Source organism: Malus domestica, chromosome 13, assembly GCF_042453785.1.
Source record: "Malus domestica chromosome 13, GDT2T_hap1".
In the NCBI taxonomy this organism is placed as follows: Eukaryota; Viridiplantae; Streptophyta; class Magnoliopsida; order Rosales; family Rosaceae; genus Malus; species Malus domestica.
Window position 1 is genome coordinate 13,413,677 of NC_091673.1, and position 25,164 is coordinate 13,438,840.

The 25,164-nt window shown below is 37.2% G+C and overlaps 3 protein-coding genes and 1 long non-coding RNA gene across 4 annotated transcripts; 1 reads left to right on the plus strand and 3 right to left on the minus strand.

Moving 5' to 3' along the window:
* Nucleotides 1–3,285: 3,285 nt before the first annotated feature.
* Nucleotides 3,286–5,638, minus strand: LOC103452933 (protein LATERAL BRANCHING OXIDOREDUCTASE 1). The gene is made up of 4 exons (XM_008392462.4): nucleotides 5,253–5,638; nucleotides 4,767–5,014; nucleotides 4,029–4,356; nucleotides 3,286–3,814 (listed from the first exon to the last, which is right to left on the minus strand). The coding sequence occupies exons 1-4, from the start codon at nucleotides 5,508–5,510 to the stop codon at nucleotides 3,566–3,568; spliced, it is 1,083 nt and encodes a 360-aa protein (XP_008390684.2). The 5' UTR covers nucleotides 5,511–5,638; the 3' UTR covers nucleotides 3,286–3,565.
* A 4,741-nt stretch (nucleotides 5,639–10,379) lies between these two features.
* On the plus strand, nucleotides 10,380–12,278 carry LOC103452969 (pentatricopeptide repeat-containing protein At4g15720). The gene has a single exon (XM_008392492.4). It carries the CDS (start codon nucleotides 10,393–10,395, stop codon nucleotides 12,199–12,201), a length of 1,809 nt encoding a protein of 602 aa, XP_008390714.1. The 5' UTR covers nucleotides 10,380–10,392; the 3' UTR covers nucleotides 12,202–12,278.
* Nucleotides 12,279–12,668: 390 nt separating this feature from the next.
* On the minus strand, nucleotides 12,669–13,204 carry LOC139190393 (uncharacterized). Its single transcript, XR_011574617.1, has 2 exons — nucleotides 13,089–13,204; nucleotides 12,669–12,878 (listed from the first exon to the last, which is right to left on the minus strand). It is a non-coding gene; the product is annotated as an uncharacterized lncRNA (long non-coding RNA).
* A 1,380-nt stretch (nucleotides 13,205–14,584) lies between these two features.
* On the minus strand, nucleotides 14,585–23,659 carry LOC103452932 (cysteine-tryptophan domain-containing zinc finger protein 3-like). Its single transcript, XM_017336995.3, has 11 exons — nucleotides 23,066–23,659; nucleotides 21,858–21,930; nucleotides 21,638–21,762; nucleotides 21,125–21,517; nucleotides 19,806–21,031; nucleotides 19,198–19,625; nucleotides 17,095–19,094; nucleotides 16,829–16,986; nucleotides 16,455–16,615; nucleotides 15,865–16,022; nucleotides 14,585–15,320 (listed from the first exon to the last, which is right to left on the minus strand). Exons 1-11 carry the CDS (start codon nucleotides 23,165–23,167, stop codon nucleotides 15,102–15,104), a joined length of 5,043 nt encoding a protein of 1,680 aa, XP_017192484.2. The 5' UTR covers nucleotides 23,168–23,659; the 3' UTR covers nucleotides 14,585–15,101.
* Nucleotides 23,660–25,164: the final 1,505 nt, after the last annotated feature.

Consider the following 25,164-nt stretch of genomic DNA (forward strand, 5'->3'; position numbering starts at 1 on the left):
AGGGTAAAAAGAACAAAATTACCCTCGAGACACATCGGAATTCCTACGCGCGAGCAGTAGACAATCATCCCTCAATCAAGTCAAAAGTGCCCAAATAGGTATTTATTATAACCTATTTCATCTGTCCCTCATCATATCTTCTCCACAAGGTAACCCCTAAATCATTCATTTTTTATTATATTAATTAGCTAAATTAATTGATTAATTATTCAATTAATTAGCCAATTAAACACAAATCATGAACCTAGCCCACAAAACCATCCAAGTGGCCGGTCCATCTCTTCCCAAGGTGGCCGGCCACTCCCCTATATAAACCCCCTCATTCTCTCCAAAACTCAATTCCAATTCTCTTGCTAAATTCTCAAAATTTTAACTTTGACAACGGAGATTCTTCGGTCAAAGCCCCCCTCATTCATCGTTGGAGCATGAGGTTCTTGGCCTTAACCTAAGGTGTTATTTGTTTTATAAGTGCAAATTTGTCTAAGAACAAGGAGAAAGAAATTTGCATTCACAGTTGTAACCACAAAACTCGTTTGGGTGTTATCTTATTCCAACACCTTTTCTTCTGGAAATCAACTCCGCAAACAGTTGATCTACAAAAAGCACAATCCTTTTTCTATAAATCTTGTTACAGATCAGAGCCCAATTTGATTTTAACATGTACTTCAATCCAATTTGATCTTCAACAAAGAGAAATGCAAGAGGGACAGAAAGGGGGAGAGCTTACTGCTTAGTGGTTACCTAAAATAAATGATATGATTGTCTTCGAAAAACAAATTGTAATGTTGCGTGAGGCTCAAACCTCTGGGTTTTGCTAGGATGGGAAGAAGATGACAAAGATTGAGATTTTTGAAAAATTTAGAAAAGTAATTGTTAATATCAGATGGAAAAATAACCAAGAACTTAATAAAACTTCTCATCAGAAATTGGCTGAGCTTTTGAGCTTTTTGAGAGGGTTAGAATTGTCTAGGTTGCTGAAGTGAGGCTTTGAATTTCTTTGGATTTGTTTTGTAAAAAGTTTTAATCATAAGAGTGTATAAGTACTTTTATATTAGATTTTAGTTATAATTATCATAAATTTAAAATAGTGGCTATAATTCTATGTAGACGTCTAATTTTAGTTATTTTTCTAAATTTTCCATGTCATTTCAGCTAATATTGAATCACCAAAAAACACATCACAACTTGCTCAGTGCTGCTTCCTTCACCCCAATCCTCAATAATGCGAACAACAAAATCTTACAGACATATTTGCATGATTTCAATGGTTCCAACCACTCATAAAATAAAAATAAAAAATAAATAAAATAAAAAAGAGCTCTCTCTTTCTCTCTCTCTCTCTCTCCCCATTTCCCTCAACAACGGGACACCTAGGGATGAGTTCGGTTAGGTACCGTTTGATATGCAGAAAAGACAAAACGAAATGGGACAGGACGGAACAGGACGGACCGAATGATGTAAATATTGAAAAAGATAAGGAGAAATTTTGTCATAAAATGTTATAAATTTGTGTTCCACAGATGTGGAACGGGTCGTTCCAGAGAAAGAGGTGAAACGAAAAATTAGCCAAATTTCAATTCGTTCCACAGTTTTTAGACGCAACAAACGTGGGACGGACACGTACCAACGCTACATTAGGTAACCGAACCGAAACACATGTACCGACTACCAAACCGAAGTTTTCGAAATGGCTATTTTCAGAACTGTTTGTGGTGTTGAGGTGGCTTGGAGGTCGTGATGCGAGAGCGAGATGGAGATGGACGGCGGATATGGAGGTCGTGCATGAGGCCACGGTGGTGGCTTGGTCGGAGAGAGAGACTCGATCTACAAGTGGGGTTGCATGAGAATTTAGAGGAGATGAGAATCCTAAAGAGAGGTTTGAATATTAATATGGGAGGAGAAAATAATTGTGGTGGCTGAAATGCAATGGTGGTGATAACTAAATTGCGGTGGCGGTGGCGATAAGGGGGTGGGAGGAGGAATCTTGGTGGTGGCGGTTGGGGGCGAGAGAGAGAGAGAGAAAAAAGATATGGTGATGCGGCGGCCGGAGAAGTTGCTGAGAAGACCAAAGTGAGGGCGTCAGAGTCGAGGGAGGAGGAAGTGATATGTGGTGGCTGAGCGAAGACCTAGGAGAGAGGGTTAATTTTAACGAAAGGCTGACATTAAATCTTAGGGAAATCCAACGGCTAATATTTACTTAATTCAATAAATAAAAAATAAAAAATATTTTCATTTTGGATCGATTTTACTGAACAAACCCTTCGTAGAAACCGAATACCATACTTACCCAACTGTTCAAGATTGTCGGATTAGCTTTTTTTTTTTTTGAAGTTTTAACGAAAAGTCTACGGTACTGTTTACTTTAACGAAAAATCATATTTTTACACTAAAAAGTCAAACTTGGTACTATTCACTTTACCCTTTATTTTGTTCTTATCATTAAAACTCAAAGTTTTCAAGTCATTTTCATTAATTTTTCTTATTTTTTTCAACCCTAGGAACACCGATGCTTTTTTCCATCTTCTTTTCGATTATAAAGAAGGAAAGTGTTATTCACACTTTTTTTTACTTCACACATATTTGTTAATTTATTGTTTTTAATTTTTTTTTTCAATTTATTCGATTCGACGATAAAAAATGAAGAGATGTATGTGAAAAGTAAAAATAATGTATAGATAACACTATCCTATAAAGAATTATAATGGTTGGTGGGAGGAGGATTCTTTACCCTCCTAATCTCTCTACCCTTCCATGTCTTCTTATTTGAACGGTCACGGTTAAGTCATGTCAACATCTTATATTAATTTTTTTTTATAAAGATAATAAGACAAAAAATAATGTGTAAGAAGAGGGGATGAAAAGAGATGAGAATAGGAGGGTAGAGAATTCTCTTCCTTCCTGCATATGATTGCATAATTTTGCATGCTATTCTTTCTGTATTAAGAATCAAAGAGAGAGAGAGAGAGAAAGAACATTGAAAAGTGATATTTTCTGTTTGATATATAGTTAGGAGAGGGATTGTCTGCCCTCCTATTTCCATACTCTTTTCATCCTCTCCTGTTTTGTGTAATCACGGTTAAGCCACGTCAACATTTTATATTCCTATTAATTTTTGTTTTATTATTTTTATAGAAAAATCAATATAAAATATTAATATATCTTAACCATGACCACACAAACAGAATGAGATGAGAAGAGTACGGAAATTGAAGGCCAAACAATCTACTCCATTCTTGTTTACTTATGCTGGCGTGTACTGCTAGTTAAATATATAAACAAACGCAATTTGACAAGAAAAGCTTGTGAGCACAAAGACCCCACGGGATTGATTGGTGGAGATCGTACAAAATGAGTTACATATGAACAGTGCATCCCAATAATTTACACTTACTTGACATCACAGTACAGAAGTTCTTTGTACAAGACATCTGTTGAATTTTATGTTAGTAACATGGTGGTACATTAAGTTCCAACATGTTACCAATAACATTTCACAACTATTTTCGTATTTTGACAGTAATGAAGGGTTGGGGACTAAATGGGGTCTTGTCAATTAATTTGAGATTTAGGTTTGAATCTTAGCAAACTCCAAGGTTTTCTTGCCTTGCAACTTGTTTGTTACATAGTGTTTACTGTATTCTCCATGATTGTATCTTCTATACTTGCATGGGTTGTTTTTATCCACCAATTCTGCCATTGGTCCAACCTCTATCTCATAGCTAGGAGCATAAAATGTCACAATTGAAAGCCTGTCTTCCTCCTTGTGTGTCACTGCTCTATGCTCCACACTCTTGTATTTCCCATTTGTAAGAACCTGCATTTCATTTTTCATGTTAGAAAAATAACAACAATCAAAATGCCACTTTTTAATAATCAATATCAAGAATTACGCAAGATTAGCTCATCAGTCCAAAGGCGCAAAGCACCCACCCTTCAATTCCGAAAAAGAGGGTGCCAATCCTTTCAGGAGCTTCCCGCTTGTCCTTAAAATTACGAGACATTTCTTATGCAACTATATTTTTACTCACTTCTATGGTGTCTCCAATGTTGATCACAAGTGCATTGGGAATGGGCTTAACAGGGACCCATCTGTCATCTTTGAGGATTTGAAGCCCCACTGAGTTGCCCTTCCCTTGCTGCAAAACTGTGAGGGCACTCCCATCTGAGTGTGGACTTAGTCCCAAAACTAGGTCAGGTCTTGAACATGGAGGGTAGTAGTTCATCCTTAGGGCTTGCACAGCCTCCCCAAACATCTTCTCAAACACATCACCTTTCAATCCAAGGCTCATGGCTATGTATTTCAGCAGATTCTGGCACAGCTTCCTCACTTCCTTTGAATAGACCTCTACACTTTCACTTGAGTGGGGGAAAACAAAAGAAGGAAAAAGTTTTAGACTTTAGATTTTAATAATAAGAAAAAGAAATACTTGGCCCTTCCCAATAGATGGACACAGTTGACCCATGAATATAAATTTTTTGCTTTGGGTTCTTACAACTATTATTGTCATTCTAAAAAATCATTATTCAGTCTAACTTTATAAAAACACAAAGCAAACTTTTATGCCTAGAGGAGAGCAGTCTAACTTTATAAAAACACAAAGCAAACTTTTATGCCTAGAGGAGAGCACGATGAACTTTTTCGAGTGTTAATAACAGTTTTCTTGAGTTTTTGATTAATTATATATGTATATGTCAAACTGTGATTTGCATGACAATCAATATGCCTAAAAAGAGAACATATTTTGAAGCGTGGAAGAAACTTTTACCTGAAATTTTCTGGGTTTGTTGGCCATAACATGGGGTTTCTTATAAAGTTTGGTACAACCCCAAGAGCAAACATGTTGCACCAGTCCAATTTCTGGTCTTCTGATAAAACAAAAGCCTGGCCATATCCCTGAACTGTCCCAGGAGCCATCGCATACTTCTTCTTCTCCTCCAAAGGCAGCATGAAAAATTCCTTGGCCACCTTCTCTATGCTCTCGAGTATACTCAGATCAATCCCATGATTAACCACCTGTCATAAAATAGCCACAACAGACCAGTAGTTAGCTTCCATGATTTGCCATGTTTTTCTGATGCAAGCATTATTTCTACACTAATTCATCTAAATCGCGGAAATGGAGTATGAGAGATTCAAACTTTGGTGTAGAGAGGAGAGCACATTGCTCTAACCAACTTGGCTACACCCAGATCTGTATTATCATGTTTTCCTTACAAGTAAACAGAAAAAGAGAGTTGTGTGGAATTTTTACCTGGAAAAATCCCCAGTTCTCACAGGCATTTACAAGCTGGGAAATCTCACTTTTGATTTCATCTTTGGTCCCTTTTGCAAGCTTTGAGAAATTGATGGTGGGAATGTCAGTGGAGAATGGCATGGGAGTGGCAAGTGCTGGCCTCTCAGTCATGTCCCTCACAAATCTCTCAGGAATAATAGAAGGCTTGGATTTTCTGAGTTCTTGGACATCGTCAATGTGACCAACCTTGATGGGATAAATGGGTACAGGGGCCATTGGGGAGGAAGCACAATTTGGAGGTAACAAACTAAATTCTCTTGATTTGGTTAGTTTGTATTTGATAGCTCTCAAGTCTTGTAGAAGCCTGTATTTATAGGGAGAGAATCATTGATGTTAGGCACCTTGTTTTGGTCTTTGTAACTTAATTTTGTGTTGTTACGTCAAACATTGGGTGTGTGAGCTTGTGGGGACCTAGATTCATGCACTTTCTAAAGTTAAGTCATACATGTAGCCCCTTGGACTAAGGACCAATCAAATAATTGGCTAGTATTGTATAAATTTTTCGGTGTCTGTCACACTGCTAAATGTTGTTCTTGATTTACTCTTCTATAATACTTGTCTACTTATAACAGTATGTCGATATCTTTTTTTTTAGAAGGGGATTAGCTGTGGCAAGTCCATATTTTTAAGGGCCGAGAGAAGACTCACATAGGTATTTCAGCCTTTCTCTTGTTACCATTGTGCAATTCACTAGCACCAGGTAACCGTGTGTTAGTGTCTACTTATTACTACCATATCATAACTACATAAAATATTAGCCATATCGTTTACATAAATTATATATAATTCATGAATTGATAACATCAAGTAACCGTGTGATTGTTAAACCTGATAATTTTCCCAAAGCATCCTTTATTTATTTTTATGGTATGGCACATGATGCAATAATTGTTGTTCTTGTAACCTGTAAGAGAAAGGAATCTAAGTTCCAACAGTGTGGTGTGGTGGTGGTAGTACAAGCAATTGTCTATTGTGGCAGACTTATATGGGTGATAGTAGTAGGGGCCATTCTCATTTTTGCAGACCAAATCTAGTGTTGTCATCATGTCTTTGTCCACCCTCATCATCCTCCGGTCACCGTACTCTTTTGCATCCCTAACAGCAATGTTAGAAAGATTAAATTTGTAAATAAAATTTTATAAATTAAATGACATAAAAATTAATGATTGGAATCATAATTATTATTTAAGCGTTGATAAACATGATCATTTCTAATTTATGACACATAATTTGGTTTGCAAATTTTGTCCACAAATTTAGGTTTCTTAGCATTACTCCACCCAAAATGAATGTGCCCTCTCTTTGGTTTTTATAATTTAGTGACAATGTCCACCCATTTAACAGTGTTAAATTGTTGTCATCTCCTTAAATTTCTTGATAAAAAAAAACACGTGTCCAAAATGCGAGTGTCCCCCCTCCTCTCGAGAATCACATGCTCTCTCTCCTCTAATCAGAGTGGGATTTTCATACTTTTTTTGTTGTACTTTTTATGTTTATTTTAGAAAATTGTTATTAACACTTTAAAATTCTCATTTGGCACTTCAAACTTTCTATAATTAGAAGAAAAAATACACTTATGAAGAGTGTAAAATGAAATTTTTAAAGTGCTAATAACAATTTTTTTTTTTATCATTTAGTTTATTGATTAGACTGAATGAGTTAAAAAGAAATTAACTGACAAACTTAAAACGAAAGTGCATGGGATTAAAAGGGAGTGGGGAAATCCAGAATCACTCCCTTTATATCAACTACAAGGGCAATCGTTTTTTTACAATTTAAAAGGCTAACTAGTTTATAAAAGTTCATAATATACTTGGTTAATTAAATTTTGGTGAATGTAAAGAAAAATTTGGACACAAAACTGTAAACAAGTCTTTGTAATCAAATGTTTTTGTGAGTTGTCAATGAATGAATTCGGACTACGGCTTCTACAATTCAACTTACCTGTTACAGGTTTTTTACATGGTATCATCCTTTTTGCAGACCCAATCTCAATTGGTATTCAGATGCCTTCATTTTTGCAGACCAAATCTAGTGTTGTCATCATGTCTTTGTCCACCCTCATCATCCTCCGGTCACCGTACTCTTTTGCATCCCTAACAGCAATGCTAGAGGGATTAAACTTGTAGATAAAATTTTATAAATTAAATGACATAAAAGTTAATAATTGGAATCATGAACTATTACTTAAGCGTTGATAAACATGATCATTTCTTATTTGTGACACATCATTTGGTTTACAAATTTTATCTACAAATTTAGGTTTCTTAGCATTACTCCACCCAAAATGAATGTGCCCTCTCTTTGGTTTTTATAAGTTAGTGACATTTGTCCACCCATTTAACAGTGTTAAATTGTTGTCATCTCCTTAAATTTCTTGATAAAAAAAAAACACGTGTCCAAAATGCGAGTGTCCCCCCTCCTCCCAAGAATCACACGCTCTCTCTCCTCTAATCAGAGTGGGATTTTCATACTTTTTATGTTTTTTTTAGAAAATTATTATTAGCATTTTAAAAATCTCATTTGGCACTTCAAACTTTTTATAATTAGAAGGAAAAATACACTTATAAAGAGTGTAAAATGAGACTTTTAGAGTGCTAATAACAATTCTTTTTTTTTATCATTTAGTTTATTGATTAGACTGAACGAGTTAAAAAGAAATTATCTGACAAACTTAAAACGAAAGTGCATGGGATTAAAAGGGAGTGCGAAAATCCGGAATCACTCCCTTTATATCAACTACAAGGGCAATCGTTGTTTTACAATTTAAAAGGCTAACTAGTTTATAAAAGGTCATAATATACTTGGTTAATTAAATTTTGGTGAATGTAAAGAAAAATATGGACACAAAACTGTAAACAAGAGTCTTTGTAATCAAATGTTTTTGTGCGTTGTAAATGAATGAATTCGGACTATGACTTCTACAATTCAACTTACCTGTTGCAGGTTTTTTACATGGTATCATCCCTCTCTCGATCCTGACCTCCTTCCCACCATGTCAACGTCGGCCTCCTCTCTTCCTGGCCCCAAGGTGGCACAATTTCTTAAACTTTCCGAATGCGACCAAGATGAAGTCCAAAAACACAATGAATTGAATTCTACAACTTGGAAACACCCGCCCCCCTATCGTTATCTTTTGGAGGAAACTCTACCCCCATAAAATTGCTTCACTCCATCACGACACTTGTCACAAGTTTCATTTACACACACACACACACACACACACACACACACACATAAATACAGACATTTGTTTTCATCAATCCATGTATGACCGAAGCTAGGGCACACCATGTCATGCAATAATATAGTTCTGTAAACTTTTATAATACATACATACATACATATATATATATATATATTGTTGTAAAATAAAAACTGAAAATATAATTTCTTTGCAAAAGACTACCAATTAGCTAAACTAACTGTCTCCATTTAATCGGGGGAGGAGGATTTGAGTTTGACTAACACAACTGTAAGTTTGAATCCGTTTATAGCGAGTTTGATATATCACGATAACTTGACTTATACTATTTTTGTAAATAGCTCTTCATTTGTATAGAGAAAAGAAAAACAAAATTATCATGGAAAAACAAGGTCAAAACAAAAGAAAATATTTTCTTAAAATAATCTGAGGAAGGTGACGATGAATATGCTAAAGGTAGACAAAGAGATATTCCAAAGCAAATAGTAGAAAGTAAATAGTAATGTATAGTTTGAATTTGCCATGCAATTTGGTTCCCTTTATTTAGCTAGCTTCTATTTCTTGTGGTCGATTGCTAGTTGTAGATATAATTAGGATTTTGCGATCTCGTAATTTTTTTATGTAATTTTTGTTTCTTTCAGATTTATGTCTCGTTGTCAACTAAAAAACATTTATATGAATGGGTGCTTTTTAATTATGGACGGCAACCTACATAACACCATTGAGAATTGAGATTGGGAGATGGTGGTGCATGATATGTTTGATTGTTTCTTTCTGAAAAGATAGAAGACTTAGGCACCGTCAATCTCAATTTATATGATTGATCTTGTTGTTTGCGCAAGCAATATCAACCGACTAAATATCAAGCCAGTTTTTCAAGGGCTAGAAAGAATCGTGCACCGATGCAGTCCATCAATTTTTAGGAGCTAGAAAGTGATGTGCACATGTGCAAAAACTTCAGATTGCTAAACGAGATTCTCTTCAAATTGAGATTTTTTATAAATTCTTTGCAATCTCATGTTTTTTGTATTATGTTTTATCATGTATGTGTGAAAAGTAAAGTTAAATTGTGAGGTGACACATAATCCATATAGAATTCTACTTTGAAAGAATTTCGTAAAATTTTCTACAAGTCAATGTTACCACTCCTTAGTTTATGTCACGCGTACTACACTTACATTTAAATATAGGTAGTTAATATTTTTAAAATTTGTTTCTCTTCTTTCCACATATGTCCCTAATTTAATATTCCAAATCTTAACCATACCATACTGTTCATTTTCTTCATTAATATTAAACATTTCCAATTCGTTAAGGACTCCCTTGCTTTTATTTGTATTTTTTATTTTTTTATACAAACGATACTGGCTAGACTAATGGGACATGGGTGAGAGGTCTTAAGTTTGAATTTCGTGAATAACGAATTTGATACCAAATTAGATTGTCCATTGTGTGGCTTAGTCGAACTCTCCATTCCTTAGTGTAAAAATATTGGTGTACTAAAAAAATGGCGGGTAAGTCGGTTAAGCCTCACAAAAGACTAGTAAAAATGTGGTTCAAATTCGACTTTGATAAGAATCGAACCACATCTTACTTGCAAGTGAAGAGAAATAACATTAGATCGTAATAAAAAAAAGAAATTAAATTAAAAAAAAAAGAACAAATTGTAATGTTTAATATTAATGAAAAAATTAGAAGTATTGGTGCGATTAACATTTGGGTTATTAAGTAGGGGCATATGTGAAAAGAGGATAAACAATTGAGTGGAAAATGCAAAAAGGAAAGGTAAGAGGGAAGGTAGTTAGAAATTATTATTGGTTACCAAACGTCGTCGTTTGACCGTTCATGTTATAAACCAGAAAGATCCCTCGTGTGTGAGAGCGCGCGAGACAGATGAGAAACCCGTTGAACCAAAATCTCATTTTTGCCTTCACCGCCTCAAACCTTTCCCGCCAAAATAAACCGTCAAATTTTCATCTCGTTGAACAGCTCCGGCACTGTAAAGATTCCGGCTCCGCAGAGTCACTGCATTCCGCCGCTATAAAATCCGGTTATTTATATGACACTTTCACCACAAACCATGTCATCAACTGTTATGTTAGGCTCCGAAGAATCGACCTTGCAGGCCAACTGTTTGATGAAATGCCGGAACCAAACGTTGTGTCGTGGACCTCGCTCATGGCCGGTTATGTCGACACGGGTCAGCCCGGAATGGCTCTCTGGCTCTTTGGGAAGATGCCCGAGTGTTCGGTTATTCCCAATGAGTTCACATTCGCGACTGTGATTAATGCGTGTTCGATCCTTGCTCATCTCAGAACTGGGAAGAAAGTTCATGGGCTTGTTGAAGTTTTGGGTTTTCAATCTAACCTTGTTGTTTGCTCTTCGCTGGTTGATATGTACGGGAAGTGCAACGATGTCGATAATGCTCAACGGGTTTTTGATTCGATGAGTTGTAGGAATGTTGTTTCTTGGACTTCAATTATTTGTGCTTATGCACAAAACGCGCAGGGGCAGGAAGCACTTCAACTTTTTCGAGAATTTAATCGATTGATGTCGGAGCGCCCGAATCATTTTATGTTGGCTAGTGTTGTCAATGCTTGTGCAAGCTTGGGTAGATTAGTTTCTGGGAAAGTTGCACATGGATCAGTAATTCGGGGTAGCCATGATTCAAATGATGTGATTGCAAGTGCACTGGTGGACATGTATGCTAAATGTGGGTGTGTTGAATATTCTGATAAGGTTTTCCGGAGGATTCGGAATCCTACTGTAATACCCTACACTTCAATGATTGTGGCTGCAGCAAAGTACGGACTTGGGAGAATGTCTCTTCAACTCTTTCAAGAAATGATCGATAGAGGAATAAAACCAAACAATGTCACCTTTGTTGGGGTTTTGCATGCTTGTAGCCATTCAGGGCTTGTAGATGAAGGCCTCCAACACTTGGAATCTATGTTTGAGAAGCATGGAATATTACCGAATGCAAAGCATCATACGTGCGTCGTTGATATGCTTGGTAGAACTGGCCGGCTCAACGAGGCTTACGAACTAGCCAAATCTATCCAAGCAGAACCAAACCAAGAGGCCTTGTTGTGGGGCACACTTCTTTCGGCGAGTAGGCTTCACGGAAGGGTAGACATCGCTGTTGAAGCTAGCAGACGGCTAATAGACTCTAACCAACAAGTAGCGGGTGCATACGTCACATTATCAAATGCTTACGCATTGAACGGAGAGTGGGAGAACTCTCATGATCTTAGGTCAGAAATGAGGCGTACTGGAGTGCAAAAAGAACCCGGGTGCAGCTGGATTGAGGTCAAGGACTCAACTTACGTATTCTACGCCGGAGATGTGTCATCCTGTGCGCGAGGGAGCGAGGTGGTGGCTTTGTTGAGGGATTTAGAAGGGAAAATGAAACAAAGAGGGTATGTAGGAGGGAGTTTGGGACTGGTCTTTGTCGATGTGGAGGAGGAGGCCAAGGAGGAAATTGTAGGTTTGCACAGTGAGAGATTAGCGTTGGGATTTGCGTTGATAAGCATACCGAAAGGAGTGATCATTAGAATAATGAAGAACTTGAGAATGTGTAGGGATTGTCATGAAGCTTTCAAGTTAATTAGTGAGATTGTTGAGAGGGAATTTGTTGTTAGAGATGTTAATAGATTTCATCACTTCAAAAGTGGTTCCTGCACGTGTACGGATTTTTGGTAATTAGTATCCAGTTTGTGTTTATATACTTAATGATTACGGATATTTAATAAGGAAAACTAATGAAAATGGCTTGAAAACTTTGAGTTTTAATGATAAGGACAAAATAAAGGGTAAAGTGAATAGTACCAGGATTGACTTTTTAGTGTAAAAATATGATTTTTCGTTAAAGTAAACAGTACCGGGAGCTTTTTGTTAAAGTTCCCTATTTAATATTGATCCCCGGAAGGCAATTTTTCTCTATGCAGGATGTCCAGTCTTTCTTAAAGACATTGCGCACTGAAGAAACCTCGCTTCTCAATTTTTCGTTGAATACGATCTCATTTATTGACATGGTTGCTTAAACACTTAAAACCTAAATAATAAACGACACCAAAGTTGAAGAAAATTGAGAAGATTTTTTCAAGACGTCCCAAATAGAGAATCTCTTTCTCCCAGAGGACATGAAAAACCCATGAATTCTCCAAAAGTAGCAAAAGACGTCTGACCCTTGCATTGCCTTATACAAACAACGTTTCCAATCTCCAAGTTCGGATTAAACTTCTGCCAAATTCACAAGCAGCCATCTTTCCATTAACAGTCTAATGCTCATCATGTCGGAAAGTTTTCAAACAGAGATCTCCTACTCCGGCAGTCCATGAGAGCTGTTCAACCATACGGGGCTGACGCCTCGAGAAAATCTTCAAGAAAGAAAATAAATTCCACAACTCAAAAGAATTAAAATGATGATTAGAACAGATAACTCCGATGATGCAAAAATGCTGATAGCTGTATTATTACTTTAATCGTTATTGTTTATGTACGATAAATAGTGCACAAATCCTGGAGGCAACACTGAAAAGAATACTCAATGTTGGAGTAAAAAGAAAAACAAGAGAAACAGAAAATACATGTAAATAACCAGCACCTGCTGCTGCCAGCGACCAAAGTCAGCACCCAATCAAAACCGGTAGAGTAACACTGATTCGATAAAACCTGTATACTGTGGAAAGTATCCGGCTTCCTCATCATAAAAGAACAAAACTAGATATTAATTCAAATCTACATATTTAACGTTTCAAGGCAAGAATCAAATCAAGAAAAAGCTTGCCTATCTAGCACGACTGATGTACTACACCTACATCACAGAAGAAAGACTGTTATCTTACTACGTTTAAAAATAACAGAAAGAACTATTCGTATATAAGCTGCCAGAATAACAATCAACTGAGAGAGAGAGAGAGAGAGCAACACCACCATGGAATTATGGGAGAGTGGTTACTGAAAGTGGTGTACACAGGTATGAACACCCTTAAGCATGGCTGCCTCTACAAAACTTTATCGCTAAACATATCAAAACGGAACTCAGCCATTTAAATTTGTTGTGCACTGAAATTCAATATAAAGCAGCCATATCAATCACCAACATGGATAGATCTACAATTTTGCGAAACGTAATTGGTAGAACCTCATTCGCTCATTGTAAATCTAACGCTGATAACTCAACAATCAATGGCGACATTGGCAAAATACAAGCTTGCAAAACAATGAATGACACCACATGGAATACAAGTGAAAGTAGCATGAAAACCAACAAGTTGAGTGCCACGGAAAAAATGAGTATGTTCACTCAGTTGATGCAATAAGCAAACCAGTCTGACCAACACCAGGACCATTTGAACTGAAACTACAGTCACGGCTCATGAACCACAGCATAAGATATTATTACTGATAATAGAATAGCAAACTGCAAGCTTAACATAAACCAAAAACAACAACAACAAAGCCTTTTCCCACAGAAAGGAAAATTATATTTCTAAGTTACTCGTGAGCAACAACTCCAACCGAGAAAAAAGAACCCCTTGTAAATTTTTGAAACTAGATATAGAACTTCAACTCTTAAATCTCAGTGTATCACAAGTAGATAGCATGAATTGCGAAAACAATTTCATGTGTACACATCAAAGCACAAGTTATTGATGCAGAAGTAAACTGACACATCCTACCGCATACAAGGAAAAATTTATTATTAGAACAACACATGAATAATATAGGGTAATTCTTGCAATAGAAAAACATTTGAAAACCTGCTTTTCTTACACTTGGAAGTCTTGAACTCACATGCAGCGATGGTCCTAGAGTGTACTCCACCACGTAGGTCACAAGTCTGAACTTCTCAGGGGTTGCTCAACCAAAGTTCTTTGATTATCACCTACACCAACATAAAAAAGTTCCAAGGTAACTTCAACATATTGATAAATACATTACTCGAACGACTCCTCCCTTGTTGCCATTAAAGTGAAGTAAAATATTACATACCTGAAGATTTCATTCATGCGTCGGTCCTTGGAAAGCTGGCACAATCAACAAAAGCTTAAGCTTTTTTTCTACAAGTATAAGGGGAACCTTGCCCAAGAATTTGGTTTGCATTCCATCAAAATTTTAATAAAACAAAATAAATGCTTGATAGAGCATTGACCAGTCACCACAATATCAGTATTCAACCTTCTCAAAATGGTTGCCTAAGAATATTCTTCAAATCCCTATAGACATTTTTTAAACCCTCAAGCTCCAAACTACAGGAGCCCAAAAAAACATATATAACTGAACTATTACAATATCTCCGAGCTGTGCTCCCGAACAATTAATTCCTCTTTTCCCAACCCATGAAAACTTATGGCTGAGCATGATGTGCCCTTGTCGGTGTCAAAAATAGACTTAACTTGCAAAAAAATACATTACAAAAATTGGTAATCAATCTCACTTTGTACACATGTACAGAAGAGTAATGAACTGTCAGAAACCAGCCTTCTATGAAAATTTTCAAGTGAAGGTCCAGGCGGGCATCCTTTCTCCTTTTTTTTCCTGATGCCTGCCTTCTTAGGAGAGAAATCATGAAAACGTTCAATATATACAGGGTTGACTTAATCTCTGGCACCACCAAATTTGGATCGACTTATGGCCTCCATTGCAAGCTTAACCAGACGGATAAGCTCCTCTAAATCTTGGAAGCTGAAATCCATGACCCTCCTAATAGAAGAAATAGAACCATTCTTATGTGCATCTCCCAGTTTTGTGCAAGCAGCTGCAAAAGCATTCTGGGATTTCCTTGAGGCTTCCATTGCAAAATTTACATCCTGTGTCTGCAAAATAATACATACTCATCTTAAAACCATTACCATATACTTAAATCTGTGCGAAAATATCTTACTGGTCTTAAATGAGATGGGATGACCTACGAATTTATAATCCAACTAAGTACTTTAAAAAACAGAAGCGAAAAAGAAACTAGAATGAGCCTACTGTCAAAACCCTGCCAACTAAAAGTCCTATATATGCACTGAGTTAGCTGTCAATTAAGAAATAATCAACTTTCAAGATAATCACAAGTCACTCAAGATGCTTATAGGAAAAAAATAGGCTTGCTTGGAAGCTTTCATACAATAGTTTTTTTTTTCTTTTTCTTCGCTGAAACTCCAATAACAATTGGCTAATCTAGGAAAACATGCAATACCCAGTGGCTGGAAATTTTAATTCAGCTTCCTAACACTTTTATCCAGTATACATCCATGATTCATAGTACTGAATCTTTGGTCCTGAATAAGTGAGTATCAAAATACCTTGAAAGAACAATTCTTAGCAAGTTCATAAAATTCATATTGAGACCGAGTGACTGAATCAACTTACAAAGTCAAGCAGCCTGACAAAATTAGAGCGGTTACGAGCAGCAACAACATGGTTTCCAAAAACATGAGAACCAGCTCCGTTGGACAATATAGACTTTTCTGCCATCAATTGGTTGTTCAAGTTATCTAAATCTGATGCAGAAGACGATGGAGACTCACCTGAACAGAGAGTTTAAAGACAGGAAAAAAAAAAAGTTGAGTTGTTTGATATTCTTTCTCAGTAGAAAGGTCAGAAGACACCAGATTTGGACCTCCTGCTGTTTTTATCAACAGAAGCTATCAGGTACATTTTTATCAGAAATGACAGATAGATAATGGTAGATATTTTATTATTAGTTATATGATAAATATGTTTCTGCAAATAACAATAACAGACAGTATCTCTAAAGACTTGACATTTTCAAGTAAACATGTAGTGAATTGTAAGTGATACAAGCAAGGGGACCACATGATTGTTCAGTAACATAAACGTTCAAACTAGAATAAATAACCTATAACTTGAAATCGCAACCATCTCCTAGTGGAAGAACAAAACTGAAACTTGACATGAAATCCAAAGATTATCGCATAAATCATTCATAACCTCCTTACCTAGAGGAGCCATATTGAAAGTCGCTTGCAACTCACGCCGATCTCTGTTTGTACTAGAATGTTTACAGTAAACCACCCTCATGTATGCCACCTCCATGCATTTATAGGCCAAGGCAGCAGAAGCCACTTCTTTGCGGCTTTCATATTCATGGGCACATAATCTGTGAATTCAAAAGGTTCAGCACAGAGCCAAAACCGGCTATAGGAATGCAGAAACAAAAGCTTCAAAACTGTATGGTACATTACGTATTTTATTAAAATTAAAATGGGCCATCTCTGCATTAAATAATAGCTAATTGAATCTATTAGCTGAGAAATAAGTCATCTGGTCGAGAAACATCTATTTCTCTTAAAACTGAGAGCATTTAACTTACTCGCAAAGTTTAGCTGTAGTACTGTACACTTGCAACGTAGTTATGTCTCCATGTTTGCCATTCTCACTACTGCAACTTTCTAAAAGCACAGCTCCTTGGAGATACTTCAGGGCAGCTTGAAAATAAGCCTCACTACTTTCAAAATCAAACCCAGAGTTCTAAAACATAGTAAAAACACAGTATGAGTTAAGAGAACAGAAAAACAAATTTGTATCCATTATGTTATGTACTAAAGATAAGCTAAAAGTCAAATGAGAACAGGAAACCTTAAGATAATCAGCATAGTCTCTAAGCCTCTTGGCTTCTATCAAGGTATTAGTAGTAGTTTGGCCTGAGGAGTTTCTCACAGGACTTGGCGCACTGACATCTAATGCTCTCTGTTGATCAGGCATGAGATGTACTAAATTGAAATTAACTCCATTCTTGTTAGCAGCAGTCCCAGCCTGCTTTAGTGACTTTGGCACATCACCACTGACAACGGTATCAACTGGAAGCCCTTGAAACACTTCTACTCTCTCAGATGCTGCAATAGGTTGGGGGCAAAGAGATGGTGTTTCTTCTTTCCTTTCATCTTGGCAATGTGAAAACAATTGTGGTTTCCCACATCTTGACTCATGTTGCATCTGACCGCCCTCATGATTCTGAATCAGGTTCTGTTGCAGGGCGCCCTTCCTATTAGGGCCCTGTGTAGAACTAAACTTCACATCTGACACATCATAGTCCTTTCGTTTTAGTTGAGTTTCCACTCCACTGTCACTTGACCCATGTCCTGCATTATCCCCCCTACCAATATGATAGTTTTCATCCTTGACCTCAACCCACTTAGTGCTACACTTATCAGGAAGATCGTGTCTAATATTATTCCCTTTTTCATGAACATAATTGGGTTCCATCTCAGACACATATCTTTGACTCTTCTTCAAGTAATCATTCACTGGATCAGAAACCTTCATCCTGTTCCTATCCAAATTAGAAGTGCCACTTCTAACAATGTCCTTAGACTGCAAACAGGAACCCTTGCCAGATTTTTGCACACAAACAGCATCTCCAGAGTGGTTCTTGTTCTCTCTATCATCTTCATGTGAATGATTCATGACATGCTGATTACTGAGGCACTGACCATTTTCCAAACCATCATCATTACCACTGAGCAAATGGCTATTCCAAACTTCACAAGAAGGTTTGGCAGTGACATTGAATTCACCATTGGCATCTCCATCCTGGTAGCCTACTAATGAAAATTTATGGGATTCAGTATGACTACTACACAAAATTGATTCCTTCTTGGTTGTCCCCAATCTATCAATGTTACCAGTTCCATCCCCGCCCCAGCATCTTTCGGAATTATTTGTTAAAGGAAAACCACCATAAGCGGAATCATCTATCCCCAAAGCATCTCCCCTTGCTGAAGTAAGCCTGTCTGCATTGGAGGTCCTCAAAGGAGATGAAGAAACTGATTCTACAGGTGAGCCTTTTACTTCTTCAAAGTTAACTCTAGTTTTATAGGAACCTGAAACCTTTGAAGAGCTTGAAGTGGCAGCCAAAGAAACATGCCCGGATCCCAAATCCCTTCCCAATAAATTTACACCATTGAATGTTTGTTGAGATGCGTTCTTTTTACTATGTTTCTTGGGTTGCTGGTCTTTTACAATACCCCTATCCTTTTCCGCAAGATGAATTGAATGAACTTTGGTGCCTGACATGACAATCTGGGTTGCTCTGCTTTTTCTATTTGATCTATCATCTCCATTGCTAGTACTAGACTCTTTACGATCAGACTTCAGAATCCTGGACTTCTTCTCCTTCCGATATCCGCTTTCACCATTTTCCTCCTTGGTACATACCTTCCCTTCATGCCCAAAATCTTGAAATGTCTCCACATTATTCTGAGAATCCTGCCACTCTCTCATCTTTCTTTTCTTCATGGAACTATCTCTAGTACCTGTTCTCACGTCCAAAGCCCCACCATGCAAGGAGACCTGAATTTGGTCTTTCAATTTCTTTGCAGAAACTTGTAATTTGTACTTGGCAGGCTTGGCTACATCCTTTGTGTCTTCAGAATGACAGAGGTCATTGTATTTGGCGTCCTGACCACGTGCCTGGGTTAACAAACCAGCACTTGAACCGACACAAACCTTTCCAACGTCAACATTAGAATTCGGGTTCTTATCAGCTTGCCCCATATCTCCTCTCTTCGGTTTCTTAGAAGTTCCAAATGTATGCTGATCATCCTCCTTGTTTTTCAATCTTACTACCTTGGCATTACCTGCAGATATAGAACAACCCAAATAAATACAGGCACTGGTTACTACTTTTGCATAAACATGTTATGGCAGTAGGAAAGGGAAACTTTACAGATAATCGCATACCTCCACTTGTTTGCTTCTCCTTCTGCTTAGGTATGCTTTTTTCAATTCCCAAGTTTTGCAGCTTGCTCATATGTCGAGAACTAGATTTCTTTATCAGATTTGATTCTAAAGGAGGCTGGTTTATGTCATTTGAGCTTATTCTTTTTACAGCTACTTGCAGGTGGTTCTTTGTAGAGTTCAAGAGACCACTTCCATTACCTGCATTTGGTATTTCCCTTGAACCATGTATCTTCTTCCCTTGATTAGACATGGCATGAGAACTGAGATTCTGATCATAATGTAGGGCATCAACTGCAAGTACTGCAGATGCTGTTCCATTAGCATGAGTCTGCAGCTTATTTATACCTTCTGAAGATGGCATCTGGTATAATGCATAGAGTGCTTTGGTTGTTTCCTCTTCACTTATGTCACATTGATTCATCCCGGGCCTACAAAATCATTTCAATACCACATTGAAAAGGCAGCAAAACAGGCACACATATGCTCATGTGATTACTCGAATATCTGCGTGTGTGTGTGTGTGTGTGTGAGAGAGAGAGAGAGAGAGAATGAAAAAGAAAAGGTGTGCAAATGTTATTGTCAACCCCAACAATGAGAAGGAAGCTTACAGCCAATTAAGCATGCTACACAACCACTTCTCAGGGAGTTGCTCCGGCTTAGTACCGTAGGGTAGAAGCCGCCACGTATGACAACTATCACAGCACACCCAATCTTCTGCTATAATGACAGGAGCTGCAGCTGCAGGTACGAGCTCCAAAGCCAGTCCATTTTCCTTTGTTCGTTGGCACAGAATGGGAGCATCTTTTGACAGTAACCTATTCTCGGACTTTTTGCCACTCAATTTTTCCTTTGGTTTATCCAAACATGCCCTCCCTTTTATATCAATATCAGCAGCAGGTCTTTCTGCTAGATCCACTTTATCCCTTTGTTCCAATCTTTTGCCCCACACTGAGACTCTTTGATTACCACTGACCTTATCCTTCTTTGACTTTGACTTCTGAATTTTTATATCAGATGGACAAACACCATGACCTCCACTCAATTTATCTGTTGGTAATACACCTATTTCAAACTCCATGCGTTCCTTTGTTGAAATATTAGGTGGCTTTTCATTGGTTTGATTTTCCTTTGACTTGATCTTGCCCTCAGAAGATAGCTTTGCTCTCTTGCTATGCACATTAGTTTTTGCTTGTTCACATGATGGACCTTTCTTACCAGCATTGCGTTTGGGCAGGTCATGCTCTTCCTTGCATTTGTATACATCAGAATCATCTTTTGCGGCTGAAATCTTGTAACCCTTGCACTTGACATCATCCCTGAGATCAACTGGAAAATCCTGATTAGATATCAACTCAAATGACTCTTCCTTCACTAATTCAGAGGAAGATAATTTTCCTTTCACCTCATTCTCATTGGCCTCCCTGGAAGCTTCAGGTGTCTTACCAATCACTTTCAAACAATTACCAACAAATACTGAATTGGACAAAGGTGTCGCTTTCAAGTCATTGGGCACATGCTCCTTGTCTTCTCGACTCCCAGCTTCTGATTTCTTTTTCATGATAATTTTCGTGTTATTCTTGATACCATTCTCAAGCTTCAGTGCTACCGGACTTTCACCCTTCCTGGATACTTTCATTTTTATCTCCTCTGACACTTTGGCGTTCCCCTGTGTGAAAACAGTGTCATCTACAGACAAAGATGAATGTTCTTGATGACCCTTAGATGAAGGCACTGGTTTTTGTTGATAAAGCCTTGTCTTTCTTGCTAAGCAAAGCAAACTGTCATGGAGTGGTGATAACAATGCATCACCAAGAACAGGGAAGGAAGTCATAACCTGTTACAAAACATAAACAACGCCCATCAATGCAACAGATCATTTTAGGTCCATCCACAGCTATAGAAACTGCACTAAAACATCTGAGCTTACCTGAATAATGTTAGTGGTAGTGTCATCCACAATCACTTGAGATGGAGGTATCATCTCCTTACATTCCTCAGGGCTGTTCTCCGAAGATGAAGATGGAGAGCTAAGTCCAAGACCACTATATATTGCTACATTCTTCCGAACCGTGTTATCAGGGTTCATTTTGATTCGAACCTTCAGTGTCCTTTGATCAGTTGGATTCCCCTGTCTGTTTGAAGTTTCATCTTTCAAGGAACATCCCTCAGCTACTTGTGCAAAAGGCAGGCATGAATTCCGTTTAACTGAAATATCTCCAGGGAGGACCCTTGAATTATGTGACAAATGAGCATTGTTAGCAGTTCCAAGCCTCACATTTGGGGCTGCTTTTGAATAAGATTTCAGATTCTGAGGGGCACCCTGTATGTTAACATAACCCACAAATGCTCAACTAAAATAGAACTTTCCAATCTGACAAGATCTCAGCCATAAATAAATCCTTCCTACCAAAAAACAAATAAGAAGAATTTTATCATATACCTCTGTTAAACTTTTAGGAGATCTTGATGCGTTGTAGTTTATCTGTGGGGTCCTTGGATGAGACAAAATGGACGAAGACCTTTCATGGGATGGTAAAAAAGAGCCATACCCACCGTATTTTGCCCCTGACAGAACAGTAAAGTCCATCCACCTGATGAGTCACTAAATTTACAAGGACAAATATGCAGCACTGTCTACTACTTTCATGTATGTCACTTACCCAAAGTCTCAACAGAATTCCCGCCCTCAAAATCCTTCTGGAAATGGCCCAGAGCATTCTGAATTCTCTCATCCTTGACAAAATCAAAAGATAGTGCCGTTACATAAAAAAAAAATTTATTGAAGTGTCATTACATAGATAAGATCAGAAAAAAAAAAAAAAAAAAAAAAAAGACTAAAACCACAATGTCTGTACAGAAACACAAAGGGTAATTACAGAACGTTGCAGAAGAAAATCCTACTTTACTTTCATTCTTTATTTTCTAAAGACGCTGATTGTCTAAACTTGTCTTACTGTTACCTAAAACCAGCTTAGCCCATCATGGGATTTGTTCACCTATCTGGCAATCAATAACGCTTTTCAAAGTTATTTTGATAGCCAAGACGACAAAATCGAGGAAGTGAAAACTAAATGTTAGTTTCAGAGACAAACATTTGGCCTACTAAACTCAACTCAGCTACTCAGCATTTGGAAATTTATAGGGGGTTTAAATATTTTGTTATCTTGGACACTGAACAAACAAGTATTGAGTTCAAATTCACTAATGCTTTCCTTGGATCAATAACCATATAAGTAATCTATGAAGCATCAAAATGAAAAAAAGAAAACTTCGGCTCATTTAAAAACTCTATATACCACAACTCATAGTCAATAAATGGTACCTATGAATAACCCCAAGAGTTCACTAAAATAATGCTGTTGCACAATCAAATATTCAGCAATCAGCCATGAATGTACTTTTTCTATACTTGAACAGAAAATAATCTACATTGTATCTAAAGCCAGCAGAAAACACCCAGAAACTTCACTGGCAGTTTCCGAAGCATTTGTATATCACAATGCGTTGGAATACAGCGCAACTTAAAGACAACTAATTATTGCATTACGTTTTACTATCCAAGGGATAAAAATTTCTACTTCACCCTGCAAACAGTTGTCTGCAAGTCTAAAATTCCATTTCAAACTCAATTTCCTTCCATTCTTATTTTTTCTTGGAAACCAAACAAGCAGTTAAAATTACAATCCACCATTGTAATACAACAGACATACATCAAAGACAGCATAGAAACTCAGTCTTAAGAACAAATTCAACACCCTATTATCTTCTTAAGATGTTCATATATTGTTAATCAACTCCAAAGCTTTCAGTAAAGATTCTAAGGAGAAATTCGAACACGAATGAATCAATGAGACAAAGATGCCCTTACAATGTAAGAGAGATCGTTGTCCGGGTCAAGGTTTCCCTCGTCATCATCCTTGTAATTGCAAGGAGCCTCGCCTTCTTCAAGCTCAGTATTATTCCCCTCCATCACAACCAACCTTACCAAACCCTAACCCTAACCTACCTCTACCCCCAAAACCCCAACCTTTTCACCCCTTCACGCACCGACCTTCCCTAAAGTCCAGCATCAGTCCAATCCCCAAAATACCCTCTCCGACCCACCAATGCTCTCGGAAAACCCAACACAACCCAGAACCAGATTCTCCGATAACCGAACTTTCACAGTAGGAATTTCAAAACCCCCCTATGAAAAAAATCCCCAAAAATATTAAATAAAAATTCACTGAATTCATATTATGTTAAAGCTCTTCCGGTGGAAGTCTCCGATCACCGGGTTCCAGGATCGACGGCGGAGATTGGTCGGGGCCGATCAGTGCTGATTATTGATTGGCTGCAACGGGTTTCGACGGCGGAGCAATCGTATCTGATTGATTCAATTTTACGCACACTCTCTCTTCTTCTTCTTCTCTTTGTTGGTGCACAATTTTATTAATTTATTAATTTATTTTATTTCTGCCTTGCTTTCCTTATTTTTGCCCCTTTTTCTATTTATTTATTTATTTTTATTTCTGATTTGTTTCTCTCTTTGGTTTGCGATTTATTATTTAATAGGTAAATTACATTTTATTCCTCAGATTTGGGATCGATTTTAATTCCTTACAATATCCTTAAAATATTTTAATTTCATACATTTACTTATCATTTTATTTCAATTTCATACATCCGTTAGAAAATTCGTTAAGTAAACCGTTAAGTGATAACGTGATGATGACATGGTTGCCAAATTTGTGTCGCATGGTAAAAAAAAATTTATACATTTAAAATATTATAATAATTTATCCTATAATAAAAAATAAAAGAAACCCATCTCCTTCCCGAGCACATCCATCCCACCCCACCCCATCCAAAACCCACCCTCAGGCATCGAAACGCCATGTCCTGAGAGGACGAAATCGTTATGCGCGATGTCACCCATGCAAGCCTCGTCGTCGCCGACTGCATTGGCCATGAAGTCACATTGTAGCTCAATCTTGAAGAAGCCCTGAAAGCTTCCCGATACGCTAGTGTGCACGTGTTTGTGGGTGGGGTTTTGATTTGGCTTCAAATTTTTTAATTCAATGTGCAGGTGTTTGTGGGTGGGGTGGGAGATGGGTTTCTAGATGGTTTGTGGGGTGGGATGGGTGTGCTTGGGGAAGAAGATAGGTTTTTTTTTTAATAGGATAAATTATTATAATATTTTAAATGCATAAAAAATTAATTTTTTGCCATGTGGCACAAATTTGGCAACCACGTCATCACTTAACGGTTTACTTAACGGATTTTCTAACGGATGCATGAAATTGAAATAAAATGATAAGTAAATGTATGAAATTGAAATGTTTTAAAGATGTTGTAAGGAATTGAAATCGACTTCAAACCTAAGGGAGTAAAATGTATTTTACACTTATTTAATTTATTTTTTCACGTATAATTTTGGCGTATGAAAGAAAGAGTGCATTTATTACAATAGCTTCAAATTCTGGGAAATCGGAGGCATCGGTTTCTGAGGAAACGACGATGTTTGCCACGTGTTTTGAGTTAGGCGAGATATGCTGCCGCATACTTGTCACGCAGAATGTGGACCTTAGTTTTTTTATGGTTTCGAAATGTTGGATTGGGACATGATTACTTAAGCAACGTAGTATAACAATAACAAAATCGAAAATAACTCTCTTTTAATAAATAAGCATGTTAATCAACACTTAAGTAACAATCCAATCATCAATAACCATTTCATTTGGTTTACAAAATTTGGTTTCTCTAGCTTACTCATTTCTTAGTTAATTGTTGTCTTGTTCATCTTTGAGATTGCCCACTTAGATTTTGCAAATCCTCACTTTGGTCGTCCTACAAGGCTGCAACCAAGTTAAAACATCTTCCGCCATCCTATACTCCGAGATTTTTAAACGTAGAACTATTGAATGCATTTCTCAACTTTTATGTTTTTTATAGTACTTACTATCCTAAACATATGAACGAGTTAAA

What these genes read in the sequence shown, in the direction of transcription:
- LOC103452933 (XM_008392462.4), bottom strand. Translation starts at nt 5,510, where the DNA reads ATGGCCCCTGTACCCATTTATCCCATCAAGGTTGGTCACATTGACGAT. An exon ending in ACAAACCCAGAAAATTTCAG is followed by an intron (nt 4,357 to 4,766) that starts GTAAAAGTTTCT and finishes CCCCCACTCAAG; the next exon opens with TGAAAGTGTAGAGGTCTATT. An exon ending in ACATTGGAGACACCATAGAA is followed by an intron (nt 3,815 to 4,028) that starts GTGAGTAAAAAT and finishes AATGAAATGCAG; the next exon opens with GTTCTTACAAATGGGAAATA.
- LOC103452969 (XM_008392492.4), top strand. Translation starts at nt 10,393, where the DNA reads ATGAGAAACCCGTTGAACCAAAATCTCATTTTTGCCTTCACCGCCTCA.
- LOC103452932 (XM_017336995.3), bottom strand. Translation starts at nt 23,167, where the DNA reads ATGGAGGGGAATAATACTGAGCTTGAAGAAGGCGAGGCTCCTTGCAAT. An exon ending in CTACCACTAACATTATTCAG is followed by an intron (nt 21,032 to 21,124) that starts GTAAGCTCAGAT and finishes GTTTTGTAACAG; the next exon opens with GTTATGACTTCCTTCCCTGT. An exon ending in TGTAGCATGCTTAATTGGCT is followed by an intron (nt 19,626 to 19,805) that starts GTAAGCTTCCTT and finishes ATGATTTTGTAG; the next exon opens with GCCCGGGATGAATCAATGTG.